This window comes from Osmia bicornis, chromosome 12 (assembly GCF_907164935.1).
Source record: "Osmia bicornis bicornis chromosome 12, iOsmBic2.1, whole genome shotgun sequence".
NCBI lineage: Eukaryota > Metazoa > Arthropoda > Insecta > Hymenoptera > Megachilidae > Osmia > Osmia bicornis.
The window spans coordinates 5,245,184-5,265,379 of NC_060227.1; the positions used below are offsets into that span (position 1 = coordinate 5,245,184).

Sequence of the window (20,196 nt, forward strand, 5' to 3'; positions counted from 1 at the left end):
CTCGGCTAAGCTTTCAACTTACGAGATACCTGGGTAGACAAAAATTATACAAGCAATTACAGGAAAATTCGAAACAGTGGAAAAATTCTGTGGTCGTGATCCAAATCATGATTGCGGCCGATTAGGGTGCAAGAGTTCGGCTAGATCGAATGTGCACCCATCGCTCACCCCTGTAGAAGGGTAGAATAAGAAGGGAAAAAGAGGAGAAAGTTCGTATATGCCTCGTCACTCGGTTCAGCCCCACTTGGCTTTGTCAGTTTGCCTGATTTATTATTCTCTGCCCCTTTCGCAGTCAACCCTCGACAGGCTGGTAAAACCGCGGTAGCCCACGGGTCAGTTTTGACCCATGTCTTGAGTTTCGGCAAGAAAGCAGTTATCGCTATTCGAATCACGGAACATCCATTTTGAAAACTTGTTTAATTCATTAACTTCTACTGCCGTGTGGACAAACGCGAATGGCAATTTTGATGATACCATTATTGAAAATCTGGATTCCAAAATTCGTAACTTTAAAGTTCAATGTTAAAATTGAAACTCACTTTGCGTAACCAGGATGGAAGCAATTGATCGGGAGTTCGGTTAATAGCCCGGCACAGGTGCTACCTGAAATTACCTAATAATGGCCGATCTGCCAATCAAGTTTTGCAAGTTTCTAATTTGCGGCTAGCTCGAGCCACCGTTTCTGAAACGCGGAACTATGGCAGCCAGACACGAGACCCATAACCCACGTCTTATTAACCCATTTGAACCTCGTTCAGACACGAAAAGTTTCATTTCGTTTTCATTCGATTATTCGAGCACAGAACGTTGCAATTTTCATCGAGCATACCACGAATAAAAACAATGGAACATTCATTAACGTGTATTACTGCGAGTGATTCAAAGGCCAGCGAAGAGTATCCGAGTGTAAACGCGACACTTTAAATAGAACGAAGCTCGATCAAGCGAGAAGATCAACTCTCGCACGACTGAACAGTTTTGTCTTCGATGAAAAATTAGAATATTATGAAGATAATTGATTAATTGACGCGTCAGTTTTATTTAAAAGAATATGAAATAATTGCAAGAAAGGTCAAAAATCAAAGGATTCATTGTTCCTTGATGGTTCAGGCTTCCTAGATACGATTTCCGGCTACAGATAAATGATAGTATCAAATTACCTAATTATCTGAAGCCAAATCAATGAGATTCATATCGGTTGCGTTCGGATTCGCATCAATTCTACCTGGTAATTACCGTAATGGAACATCTGGGTACATCGTAACTTCCGGTACAGATCGCGCCGAATATTTATGTCGGGGTCTCGAGGAAGAGTTTAGAGATCGCGAGGATGAAAGGAAAAGTGCATCGTGCAAGAACAATGGAGATAAAGGATATAATTAATTACTTGAGAGTTTGGGTGTCTTGTGTACCGTGCGTCGCCGACTCCCCGGAAGGATTCTTGGTGTATACCTATAAGAAACTATTAAATAAAGAGAACAATTTCTAGCTCTCTATTTTACCACTTAGACGGAAGAAGAATTAGGATTCTTAAGTCTCAAAGTGAAAGGTTTAAGATCGATGATCAATCAATTGATTAAAAGCTTCCCAGCAGAAAACAGCTGAAAGATCTGATCGAGTTCGGTTAATCCAGAGAATCTCTCGGTTCCAGCTAGTCGATCGCAAGAAACTTGGCCGTTCAAGTTAATTGCCTGGCCAGGTAGATCGTAATGGACCAATTGACGCGAGGTTTCATTGCTCGTTGTCCACCGTCTTCTTCCAATTACGTATCAACGTTGGCACGACGGCTTTCGCGGACGAACGAGCAACGCGAATGCAGGTTAAATTAATTAACAGCGTAATGTCTGCGTAAGGATTTAATTAGTTACTAGGATCGGACCCTTTCGTACCGATGTCCGGTGATTAACTGTTACGGAATTGAACTGTGACTTTTATGCCAATTAATTTGCCTTTACCTGCGTTTCCCTCCCTCGTTTTACGTTAAACTCAGATCATGTTGATTACTGGATAAAATGATCCTTATCTCGATGATCCACTCAATGTTTTACCGTTTTATCTGATAACAATATACCATACATTCAGTTTAACTTTAATTATTTACATGGTTAACAGGATTTTTATTATTTAATTCTTAATTGCAATGTTTATTAAGTTTTCGGCTGTAGAAATTAATTCGTTAAATTTAACGATTAAATGTTACGTTATTGTTGATTTTCTGCGCGAACACGAGTCACTCGTAACGAGACACGAAAGTTTCGCGGGAAAGCCGCGACGAGACACGGCCGTCACGAGATAGACACGTGTTACAGGAGAAATCTGCGAGCAGAGCGGATCAGAGCGGAGCGGTCGTTTGATAGAGCAATTTCAACTTTCTCGAGGATACACCGGTGTCGACTGGAAAGCGCGAATATCGATTTCCGTCTGGTAGATTGATTGGTTTCTAGAAAATTTTGTGGAATCGTACAAACGTAAAACGTCGAAATATCATTCAGTTTCCATTTCGAAATTAGTAAACCAATATGGTAATTAAACAATGTAGTTTAGCTTCGGTTAGTTTCCCACCGGACGTCCTGCTTTATTCAATCAACCGAGAGCTTTTATCGATATCCAATCGTTTATTTGCGATATCAAGTAATATGCAATAATCAGTACGCGAATTGCCATAAATTATAATTTGCTGTTTCATTTCCTGTTTCCTTTTATTCCAATAGAGAAATCATTCAATTGCTTTCAAAAATAATAAAGGATTAGAAACGAAGTTATCGAGTATAAATTGAATTTCTTTCGGGCAGAAATCAAGATACCATAAATATTCGCTTATCGAGAAACCGATGAAATCCTTCTTAATTAGCAGTGAGACGCTATTCATTTATCTCGTTACGTCTGTTAGACCCGTGGAAGGTAGAAAAATGGCTCGATGTGAAAGTTTAATGGTTTTCCGATCACTGGCTACGTTCCATCGAATCAGTTCGATGTCAAAGATTAGATTTGTACAATAGAATTCGAGGGCGGACGTGTTCGTGGTGAAGAATCACAATTTCACCTGTTACGGTGAAATCCGAGAATTATTTTGTATATAATGTAAAGAAAGTAAAAATGCATTGCTCGCATCATTAAACGATGATACACTTAAAGAAATCGTGTAACAATGTTTCTCAAAATCATATGAAAATTTCATCCCTTATACTATCCTCTGTTTATTTCTTTTCTATTTTATTCCAGAAAATTTATATCAAAATTTTGAGTAATTATGTGTAAATTATTTAAAAATTTAAACAAATACTTACGCCTTGAATGAAACTTAATAAACATACTAATGAGAAATAAGAAGTGAAATCGTATCAAAGAAATTGAATAAATTAAAAAGCCGGTAAAAATCAAGCGTAAATGAAAATTGGGAAAGAAGTGGAGTAATTAAACGAACCGGCGAAAGTAAGCGATGAAAGAAAGTAGAGTTGAGTGAAATCGGTAAAGCAATAAATTTAATTAGCAAGTGATGTAATCAGATATTTGTTCTTTATAATTATCCGTGATATCCTTGAAGTAGTCTGTCCAAATTTTAATATCTTTATAACATATAATAGAGTCTGAGAAACGTTGAAGTTACACTATTTCTTTTCTTTAAATGAAAAGGAAAAAATAATAAACATGAACATTGGAACATTTAGTAAGAATTTTATTAAAATTCTCTTACGCTTTCATCTAGACAAAGAAATAAATAAATATTGAAGGATAGTTTGGTACGTACCGTGAAACCAATACCGACGGTGGCCGCAAAGTTTCCCGGTTGAAATCTCTTAGTATCAAACTGGACCAACAGGGACGTCTTGCCAACTCCACTGTCACCCAGAAGGATTGTCTGCAAATAAAAGGAAACAGTTGCTTCTCAATACAGGAAAACAATTCAGTTCTTATCGAATAAACGACAGACCGAGCTCTGCATTGTGTTATCGGATATCGATTGTCAGAAAACAACGACGATGTCGTTATTTTTATCAAAAACTTCCTTTTCATCTAAAGTATCTAAAAGAATGTTGTCGAGCATCGAGTCAACAGCCTCGCAAGGCATTCCATGGTTGAAGTACCTCCTAAACTTTCCATGGAAAAAATAGCGACGGTCATTTTCAGCGTCGTTGTAATTCATCTCGTTGAAGCGGCCGATAATGGTATCCATTCCCTGGCTCCCTTTCATACCTCGTAAAACGACGCACACGCGCCTAACCGTGGAAATACGTGAACCTGTGGCGAAGCAGGTGCCATCCTGGGCTTGTAATGTAATAATCCGCCGCGTGGCCAGGTCAAACGATTATTGCCGGCTACAGGTGTTGCTATCGGGGAAACCGAGAGACAGGCCAACAAAGTTGACTGGCAACCGCAACTTTTACGGGGACCACACACCACGATGGATAACGGTGAAGTCGAACAGTGCATTAGGCGCGATTTCAGACAGGATGGGGATTTTCTGGCGCCTTTTTTTTTAAGAGGGTAAAGAATCGCTGAGGTGACAGGAAGTTTGAGGTGTAGGAGAGAAGATGTTTGGATAGTTTCAGTTGAGCTCTGACAAAATAAAATTGTGACTCTCCCCGTGGTTCGCCCTCTGAGAAATTGGAACAGTAATACTTCTGGATTTTATAGAAAATTATAATAGCACAGTTTTATGCCATTCTATTACAAATTTGTGAATTTATTCGATGAACACCTGGAACTCGTAAAGAGATCAATGATCAGGCAACAACGGCTCGCAACGAGATGGAAAGGTAGTCATTTCGAGCAGTCGATGCGAAGATAAGCTGTTACTCGAACATAGAAATGGCTGTTAAACGTGTTATCCAGGTCAAGCATTCTTGGTCAGAAAATATCAAGAGAAAGTCTGTCTGACAGTCAATAAGAAAGCTGTGTATAGTCGTGAAAAATTCGTCAGATGAATTTTCACAAGAAGCAGCTACTGCTATGAATACTCAATTTTCAACAATTTATCAATAATTTTTGTCACAAGAAGTACAGTAGGCATAGATATAAATGCTTTGACTATCTAGAAGAATTACATGACGGGCCTAGTGTAATTTTTTGTATGTATGTAGAAGCCAATGGCTCTTCTCGATTTGCCAAAGATCCTCGATATTTAGCGATGTTCAAGCAGCCATAACGCGGAACCCGAAAGGTGAGCAAATTACACGTTCCAGGAGACCCAGCTGCGCGTCGCGTACCCCGAGGGGTAATGCAGGTGGAAGCGGTCGTGAGTAATATAATAATTTGCCCTGTGCCCCGGGTCAAACGATGAGTTCCGTATGGTGCGCCACAAGGATCGCGGTTGTTCTTTTCACTGGTGTCCAGGTAGGAACAGAGAAAGTTGAAAGAACGTCGCGAGTCATTTTCAACGAACCTCCGTCCACCGATGGATGCAAATTTACGACAGGGTAGTAAAAGTCTGACCAACTAATTCTGTTACCTTTACGAGCACCCGTTGTTTCAGGGTTCAAACAGGCGTAAGTGATAGGTTTCGTTTTATTTTATGGTCTTTTATTTCAAGGTGTAACGCGAGGTATTAATATACTTGCTTTCTGTTAATCTTCGATTAATTGTCACGGTTTATGAATTAGTTTGGCAATAGTATCGACAGCGATTCAATCGGCGCCTCCAGGACGCCTGATAACAGGCGACGATCGATTCTACGAGACTGAAATTAAAGACCAATCAAATCCCCACTGTCCAATTATGCTAAGCGACCGTGTCGAGCGTTCACTAAACGCGAGACCTTCGACTAATTGACCGGCTGATTAATTAGCCTCGATTAAAATCGTGTCCGCGCGTGATCTACCGCACACGAAGCCTGAGCTGTCGGGCTGGAGGGAAATAAATCAATCTCCTTCGAGATGCTAATTTCGAACCACCCTTTTTCTTATCACATTAATTCGCTGTCGCGCAGAAATAACAACATAATATTGCGTACAAGGTGAATTAGACGATGCGATGGGGTAAAATGCATCCCTTGAGTCGATGAACATCCCCCGTTTTCAAAATCGGAGATTCGTTCGAAACACGAATAATTCACATAGGATTTCCGTCGAGGTGGCGTCCCCTTTACGCAGAATTTCCATTGAAAGATTCGCAGGACCCCCAGGGGGTGGTCGTGACGAGTGTCGACGAATGTGTCGGCCTCAGGGGCGGAGAAACTTAATTCACTGCCCTCCCTTCTCTTCTTCTCCTTCCTTCCCAGCCTCTGTCTTTCGCTCTTCCACTCGCTCTCCCTTTTTTTCCTCCTGCTTCCCCTTAACCGGACACTTTTGTTCGCTCCGCTTCACCCTTTCGTCGTGACCCGTTTTCGATTCTCCGTTTGTTTATTTTTAAACGTCCAACATCCATTGTTCGAATATTAAAAAAAAAAAAGGCAGACGATCTTGCACGGTGATAAAAGATTATTTCGCTTGGCGTCTTCGCATCCTCGATTTCGAGCATCAAAGAAACGAAACCGGCCGAAAATTCGGACAAGATCGTTGCATCTGTGTCGATGACGAGCGATCGCACGGAAAAGCCAATACACTGTGAACGAAAAAGAGAAGCGGGCCAACGATGAAACGAAGTTTCGATGGCTTGTTCCGAAAGAACGATCGACTTTCGCGATAAAGCCACCGTATTCGCTTTATGGCGAACCGTACAACCGTTCTTCTAATTGCTAACTTTTTCTCTGTCCTGGAGAAACGTGCCGTTTGTCGAGTAAACGACAAGAAGCAAACGGATGCTTCCTGTTCAGAGAACGATCGCATTTAGCGTGGGTGGAAGTTCGATTTTGAGAAACAGTCCAAGTATCTTCCTTTTCTTTTTCTGACGATTTTTCCTCAAGGAAATTCGAACGTGAATTACGGAACATTTTTAAATGTTTCATTTATTAAAATCGAAAAATGGCAAAGACTTCGCTATTTATTTTGTCACGAAGAATATATCGATTTTGTGGTAATTTCTTTTTTTTGAAACAGCCTGTATGTACGCTTGAGAGTCACTGAACAGCACGACAAGCTTCCCGAACAGACGTTCTCTGTCCTCCGGTCGCACATGTTCCGAATTCGATGCATACTCGCGTACACGTACACACGCGGCACGCATGTGCATCCTCGCGAATGCACGTGTAACGAGATATCTCGTGCGCGCGTGCACGCACAATGCAAATTATAATGCAGCCCGTATAAGTGCGCGTCCGGCATTGTCACGTCGAGCTGTTCCTTCGCGTCGGTTTGACCGTAAATTTTACGACTTTCGACTTCTCGAACGAAATTCTCGACACCGTTCCCTCAGACGACATTTTTTTTTTTCTTTTTTCTTTAATTTCAAAACAGCCGAGTTTCGTTTTATGCTACTTTCTAGGAATTTCTATCGAGTTTAAAACTTTGTTTCTGCAATCTGGAAAATCCGTTCACAGTTTTAACTTTCAATGTTCAACCCCGACAACCATAAATTCGCGTAACCCTTCCACGTATGTCGTTCGCGAATAAAACTTGCGCGTTTCGCGGGAAAGAAATCTATTCCCCCGCTTGTGTAGGATTTTTATGAATCTCGCGCGTTGATCATTACAACTCATCTTCACGGTACGTCTACTTTATGATCGTATATTTTTATAGCCTACACGGCGTATCCTTCTTTTATACTTGTTTCGCTGTTACATCGCGCCATCGCGCGACTACGATCGACAATTTCTCGTTTATGATTTTGCGAACGAGCAAAGTTTTTCCTTTCAAACGGCGTAGAAACATATAGGCGGAGACTCGAAGCTCAACGTTCTGAAAATTCTTCCATGCTTGTTTCGACGTAATGATAAACACGCGATCGTGTATTTTCAAAGTGTTTTCGAATTCCAACCGGAATAGCATCGAAAGCACGATATTCGAGGCTTCTCTGGACGCGAGTTTCCATGCGCGAACACGCTTAGATACGCTCGTACACGCGCCCGTACAATACGGCTTTTCTTGCAGTCGGCGTCCAATGGTGCGGCAAGGTCGTGTGCATTCGTATGCTAATCAGCTTGCGAGCAGACAAGCGGAGGAGAGATAGAGGAAGAGTTGGTTGGAACGATACCGAAGACCACCAACCGATAAATACGAACGAGGATAACGAGATTCTGCAAAAACCGTTCGTTCCACGCTAAATATAGCCGTTTAATTGGCATTAATTACGAGCGATCGCTCGATTCGGTCACTTGCGTCCAGTTTCACTGATCGATCAGTAAATTTCGGGGCGACGGAAAGTAGGGAACTCGTTATAAGTAAATTCGAACAAGGTGTTTGAGGTACAATTGATCAACATTTACTATAGATGTTTTTAATAGTTGTGGCTTTCTCCACGGTCCGCCGCCTGAGAATTCATTTTTAAATTCATATTTATTTCAAGGTTTGTAGCACGAGCGATAAATTGTATAATCAATTTTTTTAGCAATTATCACAACAACGATATAATTGAAATTTGACTCGAAATTATTGTTAATTTCGCGGTTTTATTAATTAAACGACAGGAATGAAACAACGTCACGTTGGTAAAATGAATACGTAGCTTTCGCGTGTTTTATGCAATTAATACTACACCTCTGTTGGATCCTGAATTTCGTTGGGATGTTATTAATTTAATATAACGGACTCCGTAATAACAACCACTTTGTGGAGTTTGTTAATTGAATATGTTTTAGAGTTTCACTGCCGTTGCATATGTTCGAAAGGGATCTTACGAACACGCAATGTGCGATCCGTGAAAATTTAATAATTCATATTACTTTAATCACAGGATCGGTCATAATTAAATCTTTCGTGGAATTCATTAGTTTAATTAACCTGTCGATGCCATTTTCAAACATCCACAGAAGATTGCACCGTGTGTCAAATTAAACAAAGCGGTACTTAATTCATTGCAAAGAAAGAAAGAAATATTTAAGAAGTCCATCCGTCGAATGAAAAAACCCTTTCAATAAAAACTGACCAACCATTAATCGGCATTGTTCCACGGTTCGATTCGCGCTGATTCGCATCTCTCAGCTCGCGATCGAAGGGAGAAGCGGTAGTCGGGGTCGCGACCCCGTCTTTCAAATGCAAAAACTTGCTAAGAAGAAGCCTCGAGAACAGAATACATCAACAAAAACTCAATTACCGGATAACAATAAAAAGTATCCGCGGAATTTGGTTTTTGTTAGCCATGAAATTATTACTGGAACGCCTCGTTTCTTCGTCCATTACCAGGCAAACTAACTTCAGATTCCGTTCATTCGGAATTGCAAATCTTCGATCGTTCTTTATGCATTATGGATCGAAGCTCGATTGGCGAATGAAACTTAATTGATTCGCTCCTTTGCAGGATGTCAGGATAAGAGAATTTTTTTCCAAGGGATTTGTAAATAATTGGAATACTACTCAAACTTCCTTGAATTAATTATGTAAAATTGGATTTTCAATTAAAGATTTAATATGTTTATCTTCATAAAATTTCAAAGGAGAGATACTGAAATACGAAGATGCAAATAGAAAAACCCTTATGACGAATAGGTTCGAGCAAACGTTCTTTATCGTCGTGGACACGGTCGAGCGTTTATCAATTTACAATTCCCAGTTCGGGAAGGTGGACGTGTGGAATACCAATTGATCCGCACGCGAAAAACGCGGCTTGAATCCTCGCTTTGCTCGACCAGTCGACTGCTCGGATTCACGATAAAAGGAGAGTCAACCTTTTCGATCGGGCAACGCCAGGTGAAACCCTGTTGCAAGAAGGACTACGTAGCCAGGGACGTTGCCATTTTTAGGACCATTATTCGAACGTTCTGTCCTTGATAAAACCATGTGCAATGATTGTACGATGGAGTAAAAATGAAATTAGAGAAGATTCTGATATGTGAATTCATTAAAATGGCACTTATGGTTTGTATAGCAAACTATTGAAACACAATTAACCAAAGTGCACGGAGAAGATCGCATTAACAGTGAATAATGCTGAAGATTTCTCTCTCCTCTTGCGAGGAGGTTTTGGTTCTCGTCTTCCTCCATTACCACGAGGCCGCTAACTCAATTTGTATGCGACTGCGCGAGCCCGCCAAATGCACCGCCGTTTAAGGTCAGCTCAGTTTCTAGCCGAGTTTCATCCCGATGCAAGCGAAAAAAGAACATCCTCTTCGTTTAGTATCTTTCCTCATATATTTTTAAAGAAACATAAAATCATTCGTATTTTGGAATGTTAATCAACGATCAGAGGTCAGTTTTCTCCGCTGAGAATCATTCGACCCATCATAAGCAATGGATGATGTATCGAGATACAGCTTAATCATATTTCGATGCTAACACCGTCCGGCTTACGCATTGTGTGGTATCCAATTCTGCCTTTAATCCACCCACACACTCGACTAGCATAGAGCAGCCCATTGATCGAGCCTAGAGCACCGTGAACACTTGGAATAATATATCCGGTCATAACACAACTGACGAGCACCATCTATCGACGTCTAAGCTGAGAAATTGATATACACTCGGGATATCTAATGCATAAGTAAAAATATTTGTAATTGCTAATTAGAAATGCTCGTAATACCCAATGCCTAATTAGAAATATTCGTTAAGTCTAATATTTAATTGGAAATACTCGGAACACTTAATACCCGATTCGAAATATTCGCGTTAAGCACTCAGGAATTAGAAATAATAGTAATATAAAAATATAAAAATAGTGAAATGAAAAAAACTTAGGAGATATCGTAAGGCGAGCGGATGATTTGCGAAGCGTTTTTAGAATGTCACGGCAATTAACGAGGGTATCCTCGAGCGGATTCGAGGGAAGCAGCGGACTGTTCCACCGATCAGGAGGGTGAAGTAAAACCGGTAGGGGGTCCATGGTCTCGAGCCGGTTCTTGCCTGGCATTTTCTTCGACCGAGTACTCACTCTTATAAGGGATAATTGAAGAGCTCGGTGTTGCGACCGGCTCCGCTGTTACAAATCTTTCGGCAAGAAGGTAGTCTTAAGAAATCCTCCAACAAATTGATAGACTGTTTATTCTTGAAATTGTCAAAATTACAGCTGACACCTCTAGTTTCTAATCAATTTTCCATTTAACACAATTTAAAGAAACTTTGCAAATTTATTACTTTCGAACTCTTTTATAATTATTCAAAATTTGAACGAAATTATCCGATTCTTGCAAACTTTGAATCCAAATCGGTGTCTCTAAGGTGGAATAAAAATCCATCATGAAAGAAAAGCAAGTGAACTGAAAGAAAAGAAAAAGTATCCAAAGAGTCGCAAGGGTAAAAAGAAGATAAGGATTATAGGGAACCAGACGAGCTTCGAAGAGAGAAAGAAGGTATGAGAAAACGCGATGGGAAAAACGTTGGACGAAGAGAAACGAGACGAATGGAGGAGGAAGAGGAAGAGATGGAAGCAGGAGAGGGCCAGAAGAAAAGGAAGAAGCCGAAGGAAGGACGTAGGAATCGTGTTGGGGGCCGTACCACGGGTATAGTATGGACCTCGGGCATTCCCGATCATTATTCCAGCGGCTTGCCACGAGAAGAGGAGGGCAGGTTGACCTTGGTACGAAGGCATGACTGACCTTGCCGGTCCTACATCCGAGAAACACACTGTGTCCCATCCATCATGCAAATGAGCCGGTAATGAATATCAAACGACGTTCTTGCAAAGAATATTTTCCACGGACAGAAACATGCCGGTAATGCAATGGATATCCTGAAAAGTTTCTAGCCCAGATTCCAGAACTTGAAGACTTTTTAATAAATCTTTCGCGAACTCACCTTGTGCGTCAAACCAGGGTCTTCCTCTTTGACCCTCTTCAAGCTGCTCGTATTGTTGTAGTCGCTGGACGAGTAGCCATAATTTTCGACGAACACTTCCGCCGGTGGTTTGTAGTCCCTGTATCCGGTGGGCGAGGGTGTGGTGGTCAGAGTTTGACCGGTGGTTCCCGGTGTCAGACCCGTGGAGGGTGCGTTGGAACCATCGTCCTCGAACACGTCGTCGCTCATATTGTCGTCAGCGGTCATAATCTGATAATTAAAAATTTCACATCGTAGAGGTTTTAGGATATTTTCATGAAATACGTGCAAAGTGAATAATTGTCAAAATTAGTTGATTATTTCATATACACATCAGGTCGCGATTATTCTCGTTGAAACGAGGCTTAAGTTGTTACATTATCAAAGCGATCGAGAAAACCAGTCCGCTGAAAGCACATGGTCGCGAAATAAAACTGAAATAACTGTCCTTCGATCCGACGACATCTCCATCGGTACGTGCCATAACGACGCGTCCTTGTAGCACTTAAAGCCAATTAGTAGGCCTTTCTGGACAACGATCGACTTCGATGACTCGATGATTCCCTCGATAGAACGATGGAACGGCTTTTTACTGCACGTTTAAGCTGCGTTACTAGTTTTATATCGACGCGTGAAAATTCAAGCAATTATAAAACGAATAAAAGTTAGGGTGAAATTTTGGTAAAAATTTGCAAATGTAGATAAATCGAGATAAGCAGCCAGGTGATTATATTTGAAACGTCTATGGATTATTGATCATTCAATTACTGCAACCAGTCAGATTTCCATCGCGATAAACTTGTTAATTCATGGGAGATACTCATCGTTTATGGCGATGCCTCGAAACGTGCCCATAGAATCGATACGTTTGCATAGGGAAGAAGGAGAGTCATGCATGATTTATAACACTGTTCCCAACACGGAGAGCCGTGAAAGAAATCCAATGTAATCTCTCGCAGCCTCTCCAACTCGCGTATCAATGTTTCAAAACGATGTTCACTTTTTCCACGATATTTTCACGAACAACATACCACATTTGCATGCATTGAAAATACAGCGAATGCAAGGATTTCTAAAAAGAGTTCGATAATATTCTTTCCAACTTCTCCGGGCAAAAAATGGCCCTGATTACTTCGCTTCTTGGCTTTCAAAAAATTTTCAAGAGCTCTGTTTTAATATATAACCGATCCTTGAATCGAATGTTTAAAGAATTCATTGGGAAAAATAATTATTTTCTTAGGAAATAAATGACCCAGTTTGCCCATGAAAGGTTAATAACAAATTACATTTACATATATTGAGAAAACAGAGAATCCAAGAATTTAAGAAAAGAAGCAACGACATTCTTTAGAGGATCATAGTCTAATTTAAGACATAAATATCTTTGGTTTCTTGGTACATGTAAAATTATCTTTGTTTTGATTCGGTAATTAATTCATAGTTATATATAAAGTGCGTGTATTTGTTCTGCTTCAAAACGACCGTGGCCCACGGAAGTAAATACGTTTCATATCGGTGAACAAGGACAGGTTAGTACTGTTTCGTCTGTCGTTTCGATAACATCGTTCCGTGGATATGATTTCGCGAAGTGGTTCTTGGGATATTTCAATTGGTACATATCATTCTAATCTTCTACTTTTATTATTAATTATTGCAATGTTACATTCGGCGAAACATACAATAAATACTTATAATTTAATTTTTATGTTACAGTGTTTCCAGCCTTTGAATTGAATTCTGGGAACCACAACTATGCTGCTATCGGTGAGTCAAATTAAACATTTATTATTTGTTTATTCTTATTATCAACTCTTCGACAATCTCTGTTCATTTAAACATTGGTAAAGATTAAAGGCGAAGTTTGTAAAGCCACTTTACGAAAGTACACCGCAACACATCGTTTCTTCTCCCATTGTTCCAAACTCTGAAAACCTTTCCACCGACGAATTTCCCGCAAATTCAATTTCTGTGACACTGTTAAAAATAAAAGCTCGTTTCGATGTATCACGATGGTTGTTATCTTCGCGAATATTTTCAACGTGTTTCAAATTTTCGGCTCGATGAATTGAGTAATTGGTTGTTTGTTACTGTTATTTGTTACGCGTAACAATGGTCGTTTTTGATATTTATATTTGATAACGTTATTTTTGTTGAAGAGTTGATTGCTATACGAAATCCGGAATGTTTTATTCATAAATGATCAAATTATTACTTTATGGTCTATGAGACTCGAATCGCAGTGATTTTCGTTTTAGTTAAAACTAATAGCTTGAGAAATGAATTTTCTGCTGATAGAAAAACTTAAGTGATCGATGCATGTGGTAGCAACGGTTCGCCCTCCATTTCTCTATAGCTCGCACACAGACCGCCCAACGTCGGAACAAGGGGTAGTCCCACCCCTAGTCGTGACATTCGTACCCCATGAATTTATCAGAACCAGACGTCTGATATTTGTAACAGTCTTAGCTGCGAGCTGTTCATTTTTAACCCTTGAACGACAGAGCTGAATTAATTTTGAACCAAATCAATGATACTTGTACAACAAATAGAATAAAAATTAATAAAATAATAAATCTAAGAATTTGAAAAAAGAAACAGTGACACTTAAATTTTTAAATTAAAGTTCAATCTTTATCGCCTGTTGTTGAAGGGTTAATTGTGCCACGTGTAATCGCGAAAGAAACTGTAACAGAAGGGGTTAAACCACCCCTTATACACTTTTTATTTCTTTTTATTATACCGTACGGTCTACTTACCAACTAATTTTCTTCACACGAATTATTAACCGCGAACGTTAATTATAGTTCATTTTTTATTCAAAACTTTACTAAAGGACCAAATGTCGTGTAAAAAAACCCTCTTGCATGTTCTTTTTTTATGGGAAAATCAATGAACCCTTTGAGAGTGTACTTACGTTAAGGGATGCAGAGGCGGGGACGGTGACCATACCAGGGACGTCACCACTGCCACCCCTCATTTCGCCCCTTTATTTGACCCACCTCCCTTTGCAGTATCACATCAGACCTCTGTAAAGACAGAGAACATTGTTGATTCGTGAATAATTCTGCATACTAAATTTGTGATTTTATTTAATATATATCGTGCAAAGTTGAGGGTCCCGGAACTCGCGAAACTTTATAGACAATTTAATGGAATAACAGCAGCTGTATGGCTTAAACTTTGTTTTATTAAATCGAAGGAAATTGTTCCGGGTCTCTTTGGGCTGGCGGTGTCGCCATTATCTCGGGGCAATTTGGGCGACCATGCCATCAGTTTCTTCGCGAACCGCGAATAGAATTTGCGAAACTTATGAGTTAATTCTCGCAATTGCTACTTTGCGCAATTATAGCAGAACTAATTGGATTTCGAAAGGTTACGGAGCTACTTGTCCACCCTCGAGGGTGAAATATTATTTCTCATTAAGAGAATAATATTTATTTTGAAGAAATATGCACCACACCGTTTTTCGCATAGATTCATTTATTATTTTGTTTTTATATCTCACATTTTATTCAACAAATGCAAGCAAGACACGATAACAAATTGTATTCCATATATTCGAGAAGCAAACAGCACAGCTCTACAAGTTTCCCCATACTTTATTGCCAAATGCATCGCACACTGATGCACCTAAATGCATGCAATTTCTCCCGAACCAGCGGACCTCGAATTCACTTAAAATAAGCATTCTCGAAGCAGAAGCTCATCCCAGAGAGCGAGACAAGTTTATTCAATAATCCAGTGCACCGTGCGGTTTAGTATCGTTTCCCGGCACGCATTCGTGGCCCATCATAAATTCTCTTTAGGGACTAATTTTATCGTATCCCTCTGTTGTCCAATTCTGACCGCTTTGCGGCAAGTAGCCACGCGTGCATGCCTCCTTCTATATCACCGATTCCATCAGGCCTCTAATATGAACCAGAGAATGAAACCACTTGTCTTCTATAATCGTCTGACCAATGCATTTCTCTTAAAAAAGAAAAAAAATAAGGAAAATTTATTTTCACTCATGTCTTGAAAATGAATATTTCCATCCTCGTCTTCGGTGTGCACATTATCGCGTGCCTAATATTCGCTCCCTATTTCATTCAGTCACTCGTTCCTCAAACTATCTCCTCTCTCTTTTACACCGGTATCCCGTCGATCTGTCCGTCTCTCTCGAATCGTTCCTTCTCAGCCAGGCTTGCGTGCAGAATTTTTCTTTCTCCAGTCACGCCGTTCCCTGGGAGTATCGTATATCGCTCCCTCTTTCAATCTCCGTCCTTATCCATCTTCCTTGACTGCATCGCTCCATCTTCTTCGGTTCTCTGGAACAACTCTGTTCCACCTTATCTCTATCCGTTCTGTGACTCGCATCAGGCACGTTTTTTTTTTTTTCTCCTGATACTAGCTCTATCCTGCTTCACGTTCGTGTGAACAACTCTTTTTCTTTTCTTATACGATTGGTCTCTTCGTCAGGCACACGGCAGTTCTACACGGTTCCTCCTTGTTTCGCAGAGGTCTCTGTTCCTCCGTCGGGTTCTCATATCGCTGAAACGGGTTCCGTTGGTGAGTCTCTGTTGCACGCTCGCTGCGTGGCCCACCCACCGCAATAAGTTCCACCCGCCCACGTTACCTCTCACGCACTTCTGCCGCGCGATCATCCGTTGCGAATTGGAAAGCAGGCGCGTCGCTTATCTCATCGCGAGATCTCCCTCTGCTCTGCTCTTTAGCGAGAGGGCAAGCAACGTTGCTGCTTGTTGCTCCTTTCCCTCCGTTCGACACCGAACTCGTGAGAAACGAGCGGGAACGATGTTGACGAGCGACTTTTCATCTTCTGAAACTGAATCTATCTATAGATATCGTGCTCTGATTAGAAATTGCAAATGAACCTTGTCGAATAGGTACTTGATCTCTGGAATCAATAGACGAAAAGTTTCAAAGTTTCTCGGTACCTCTTTGATGGCGGATCGTAGCGATAATTGAGACAAACTTTTCAAGCATCAAGGCTGATTTGCAAGAGAGATTCCTTTGTTGCCCTTGAACTCCGTGGCTGGTGCACTTCCTCGGCCGTTGTTTCCTCGACTTCCACGGTCAGTCAAGCGGATCGTACTCATGGTCGGAAGCTTTATTGTGATCCGTCGTTTGAACAAAGACTCCTCTCTTCGGCTGCCCGTGAACCTTGACGAACGGTGACGTTGACGTTCGTCCAGCGGTGTTCCGATTCAATTAAAGCGAGCTTCTGTATCGCGTTTCGAATCATTCCCTTCTGTAATTTTTCTGAATAATCATGCTAGTGAAACCGGGCGAACAGAACGAAACTGTTTGCTCTAGAGTCGCGTATGGTTTCATTGAAATCGGACTTGTTTCCGAGTCGAAGCAAGCGTTTCTCGAAACTTGTCGTGTTCCCTTCGCGAAATCATGGCGATCGCTCGATAATACAGAACGCGGCCCTAATGAGAGGCTCGAGTGGATCGGATAAAGGGCATCGGGGTTCGTGGATCGTCCGGGTCCTCGTGGCACGACCGCACGCCATAAAAGCGCTCTCTATATTTAGCCATGGTACCCCATATGTTCCCCACCTACGTTCCTGGCACCGCGAACCACATTCGCACGTGTTTTTACGGCTCTCCTCGTCTGCGATCCCCAAGTGTCCCTAGGTATAGCCACCAGTTTGCGTTCCTCGGCTCGTTCCAACCCCCTGCAACCCTTCGCTGCTCGTGGTGGCACCCCTTTCGCGCCAGAAGCCCCGAACCGATGTGTTGCGAAATTTGCTGCTAGCGAACTTAATAATTAGAGGTAATAAACTCGGTAGCCTTCATTTTGCAGAGAAAAATATTTGAGTTTTAATAAGGAGTTGCAATTGAATTTCACATAAAATTCGGTAATATTTATTTCCGTGGTAAGTAATTGAAAACAAGCTGCTCGGAATGCTAATAGATTAAGTTAATTTTCTGATAGTCGTAATTGCAGTGGTAGAAACCGGTGCTCCTTTCAAACCTGTTATTTTCTCCATGCGTTCCGGTAATTATTGCCGATTGCAAACATTTCCATGTGTTATAACAAGAAACTGGGTTAAAAACGTAATTCGTGCTCTCTCGTTGAAAAGCAAACAACATTTGCATGTTACGAAGTCGTTGCCACGTACGACGACCTTCGCTTTTATCGTAATAGTAATTACTGAAATAACTCGTTTAATTGACAAATGACACGTGACTGCAAGTGTCATTCAACGTGTACATTATATAAGGTACATAAACGAGTACCGTGTATCGCATCTTCATGCGTCATGTTCTATTTCTTTTTCATGTATCGTCGCTAAACAATGCACGAGTCTCGACTTTAAAACCACGGTTCGATATCGATTAAATGCCACAACGAAAGGTTATCCCCGACCTCCATCTTGAAATTGTTGATGTAGCTTTAGCATCAAGGTCAGGACCTAGCTATTTTTTGTTCAAAGAATTAGCAATTACCATCGATTTTTCCGCTGTAGTAAAAAATTTAATTAAATCGAGCACTTTAAATAATGTCATTTGATTATGACTAGATTTAACTACCCTTCATTTTGCGTGGTTCATCATCAGTAATCGGCATCAATATTAAAGCAGACTTATTCGTGTCACTGTGAATGCAAACAGTCTCTTGAAGAAACCTTCTCACCTCCACCCACCCTTTTCACCCTCCAAAGAGTTGAAACAGCGCCCAAAGCAGCGACCACTGACCCACATACCCAACCCTCCCTGAAGAACATCAACCTTTTCCACCCCTTGCATCGTTCCCTTCTGCACAGCTTCAATTTCAATTCCACTCCACTTCACCTAAGCCAATTTCAATCCACTTCGAAAATACGCACCCCCTCCATCGTCACGTTTCGTAAACCCCATGCGCGATAGACCATTCGTAAATGGTTAACCCCATGTGACGTACACTCCCGTTCACAAGTCATGGAGTATTTATTATTTCGAGAAATCATTTCGTTAATATAGTGCTCCGATAAAATAACAGCCCCAAGAAAGCATCTATTCAAATTAGGGTTAATTTCACTGGAAATTACACCCAGAGCTCTATACTAGGTTTCTTTTTCAAATATTTTGCATACAGACCATGGACGCTATGGAACACTTCTTAGTACACCCCTGGACAAAGTTCCAAATATTTATTCCTTAAAAATTGCTAATTCCTATGGTGACTGTAAGGTGTCCCGTAACTACTGAAAGTGAATGTACCTGTGTGTATGCAGGTGGTTCGTCGACCAGGGTGCACGATCGTAAACTCTCGCCTCGGTGTCGGTTAGCTGGTAAACGCAAAGGAAACTGGTCCGTTATCGATCACATGCTCCACCCACGAAATAAAAAAAAAGAACAGGGCCGAAGCTGTGTCGCAAAGGGCAGCGTCGCGAAGACGCGTGCAAGATCCTTTGCCCGGTGTTTTTCCGACGCTTTAGTGGAAACCTCGGTGGTTGCGATAGGTCGCGGTTGACGCGGTCACGTGATGGGTGCACCGGGCGACTCGGGTCGGCTCGCGGGCAGGAACGGTTTCGCGAAACGTTTCGAACGCACAACCGTTTCGGATTACCGCTGGTTCTGTCGCGATGTACACGTTCCTCGTGGTGCAGAGGAAAACGAGCCAGCTAGCCAGCGGAGAGAACGCGTGTCGAACGGAAGGAAAGGAGGACGCACGCAAGCGCAACCAGCCATCGTCCTAACCTCCACTCGATAAAACGTCCTCGACTCGGTTTCTCGTTGTTACGTCAGCGGCCGCGTACGTGTTGCGTCAGAGGGACGCGTGCGCGCACGTGGCACACTAACGTATACACTTGCATCCTGATGCACTTTACCTGCATGCCGGTGCAGGGACACCACCGTGGACAATGTTTCCGTGCGGTTCCGAGGATAGATCGTACCCTGAGACTGTATAGTGCATGTAAATTGTAGGGGTTGAAAGGTAGCGACCGCTCTATCAGTGATGATTTATTGCGGGAAAAGGGTCGTTTTTATAGGGTGTTTTTGTTTGGAATTTAATTTTATTGGAGATTTTGATCGTTTTGTTTTGGTAGAACGCTTGAATCACTTCTTATTAATTATGCGATTTTGTTACATTATTTATGGCAGTGATAAGGAATCCTATATCTGTTTATTAAGTGTGATCAAACTTGTTTACTCGGGTAAACGTTACACAATTTATTACCCCTGCAAAGTTGACTCAACGTTTCGTCCTTTCGATCGATTAATCGTTACGTTTTACGTCAGAATTCAAGGAGAACTAGCAAACATCGCTACGAATGACCAACAGTTTCTAAAATTCACAATAGAAATGAACTGAGGTAAACACAAGATAAAATGAAGAATATCTTCTGCATCAAAAATTGCAACAAATATTTAGATTTTAACCGTGAAATGAAAGAATTTTTCTAAAATTTTTTCGGTGGTATATC

The 20,196-nt window shown here is 41.2% G+C and overlaps 1 protein-coding gene and 1 long non-coding RNA gene across 4 annotated transcripts in view; one reads left to right on the forward strand and one right to left on the reverse strand.

Annotated features, from left to right (window-relative positions):
• The window catches only part of LOC114873971 (ras-related protein Rab-37-like), a 55,683-nt gene extending 36,216 nt beyond the window's left edge, over window positions 1–19,467 (reverse strand). For 2 of the 3 annotated variants that reach the window (XM_029182791.2, XM_029182789.2), the window contains exons 1-4: window positions 18,989–19,467; window positions 14,695–14,806; window positions 11,763–12,011; window positions 3,749–3,859 (exon numbers count right to left, since the gene is read on the reverse strand). In XM_029182791.2, coding sequence (XP_029038624.1) covers window positions 3,749–3,859; window positions 11,763–12,011; window positions 14,695–14,757 — 423 coding nt within the window. In that variant the 5' untranslated portion in view covers window positions 14,758–14,806; window positions 18,989–19,467. The remainder of the gene's footprint in view (window positions 1–3,748; window positions 3,860–11,762; window positions 12,012–14,694; window positions 14,807–18,988) is intronic. The other variant, XM_029182790.2, reaches the window with a different exon arrangement.
• Window positions 1–20,196, forward strand: part of LOC114873975 — a 103,268-nt gene that overhangs the window by 36,448 nt on the left and 46,624 nt on the right. The window contains exon 3 of the long non-coding RNA XR_003789023.2: window positions 13,494–13,544. This is a non-coding gene — a long non-coding RNA (uncharacterized LOC114873975). The remainder of the gene's footprint in view (window positions 1–13,493; window positions 13,545–20,196) is intronic.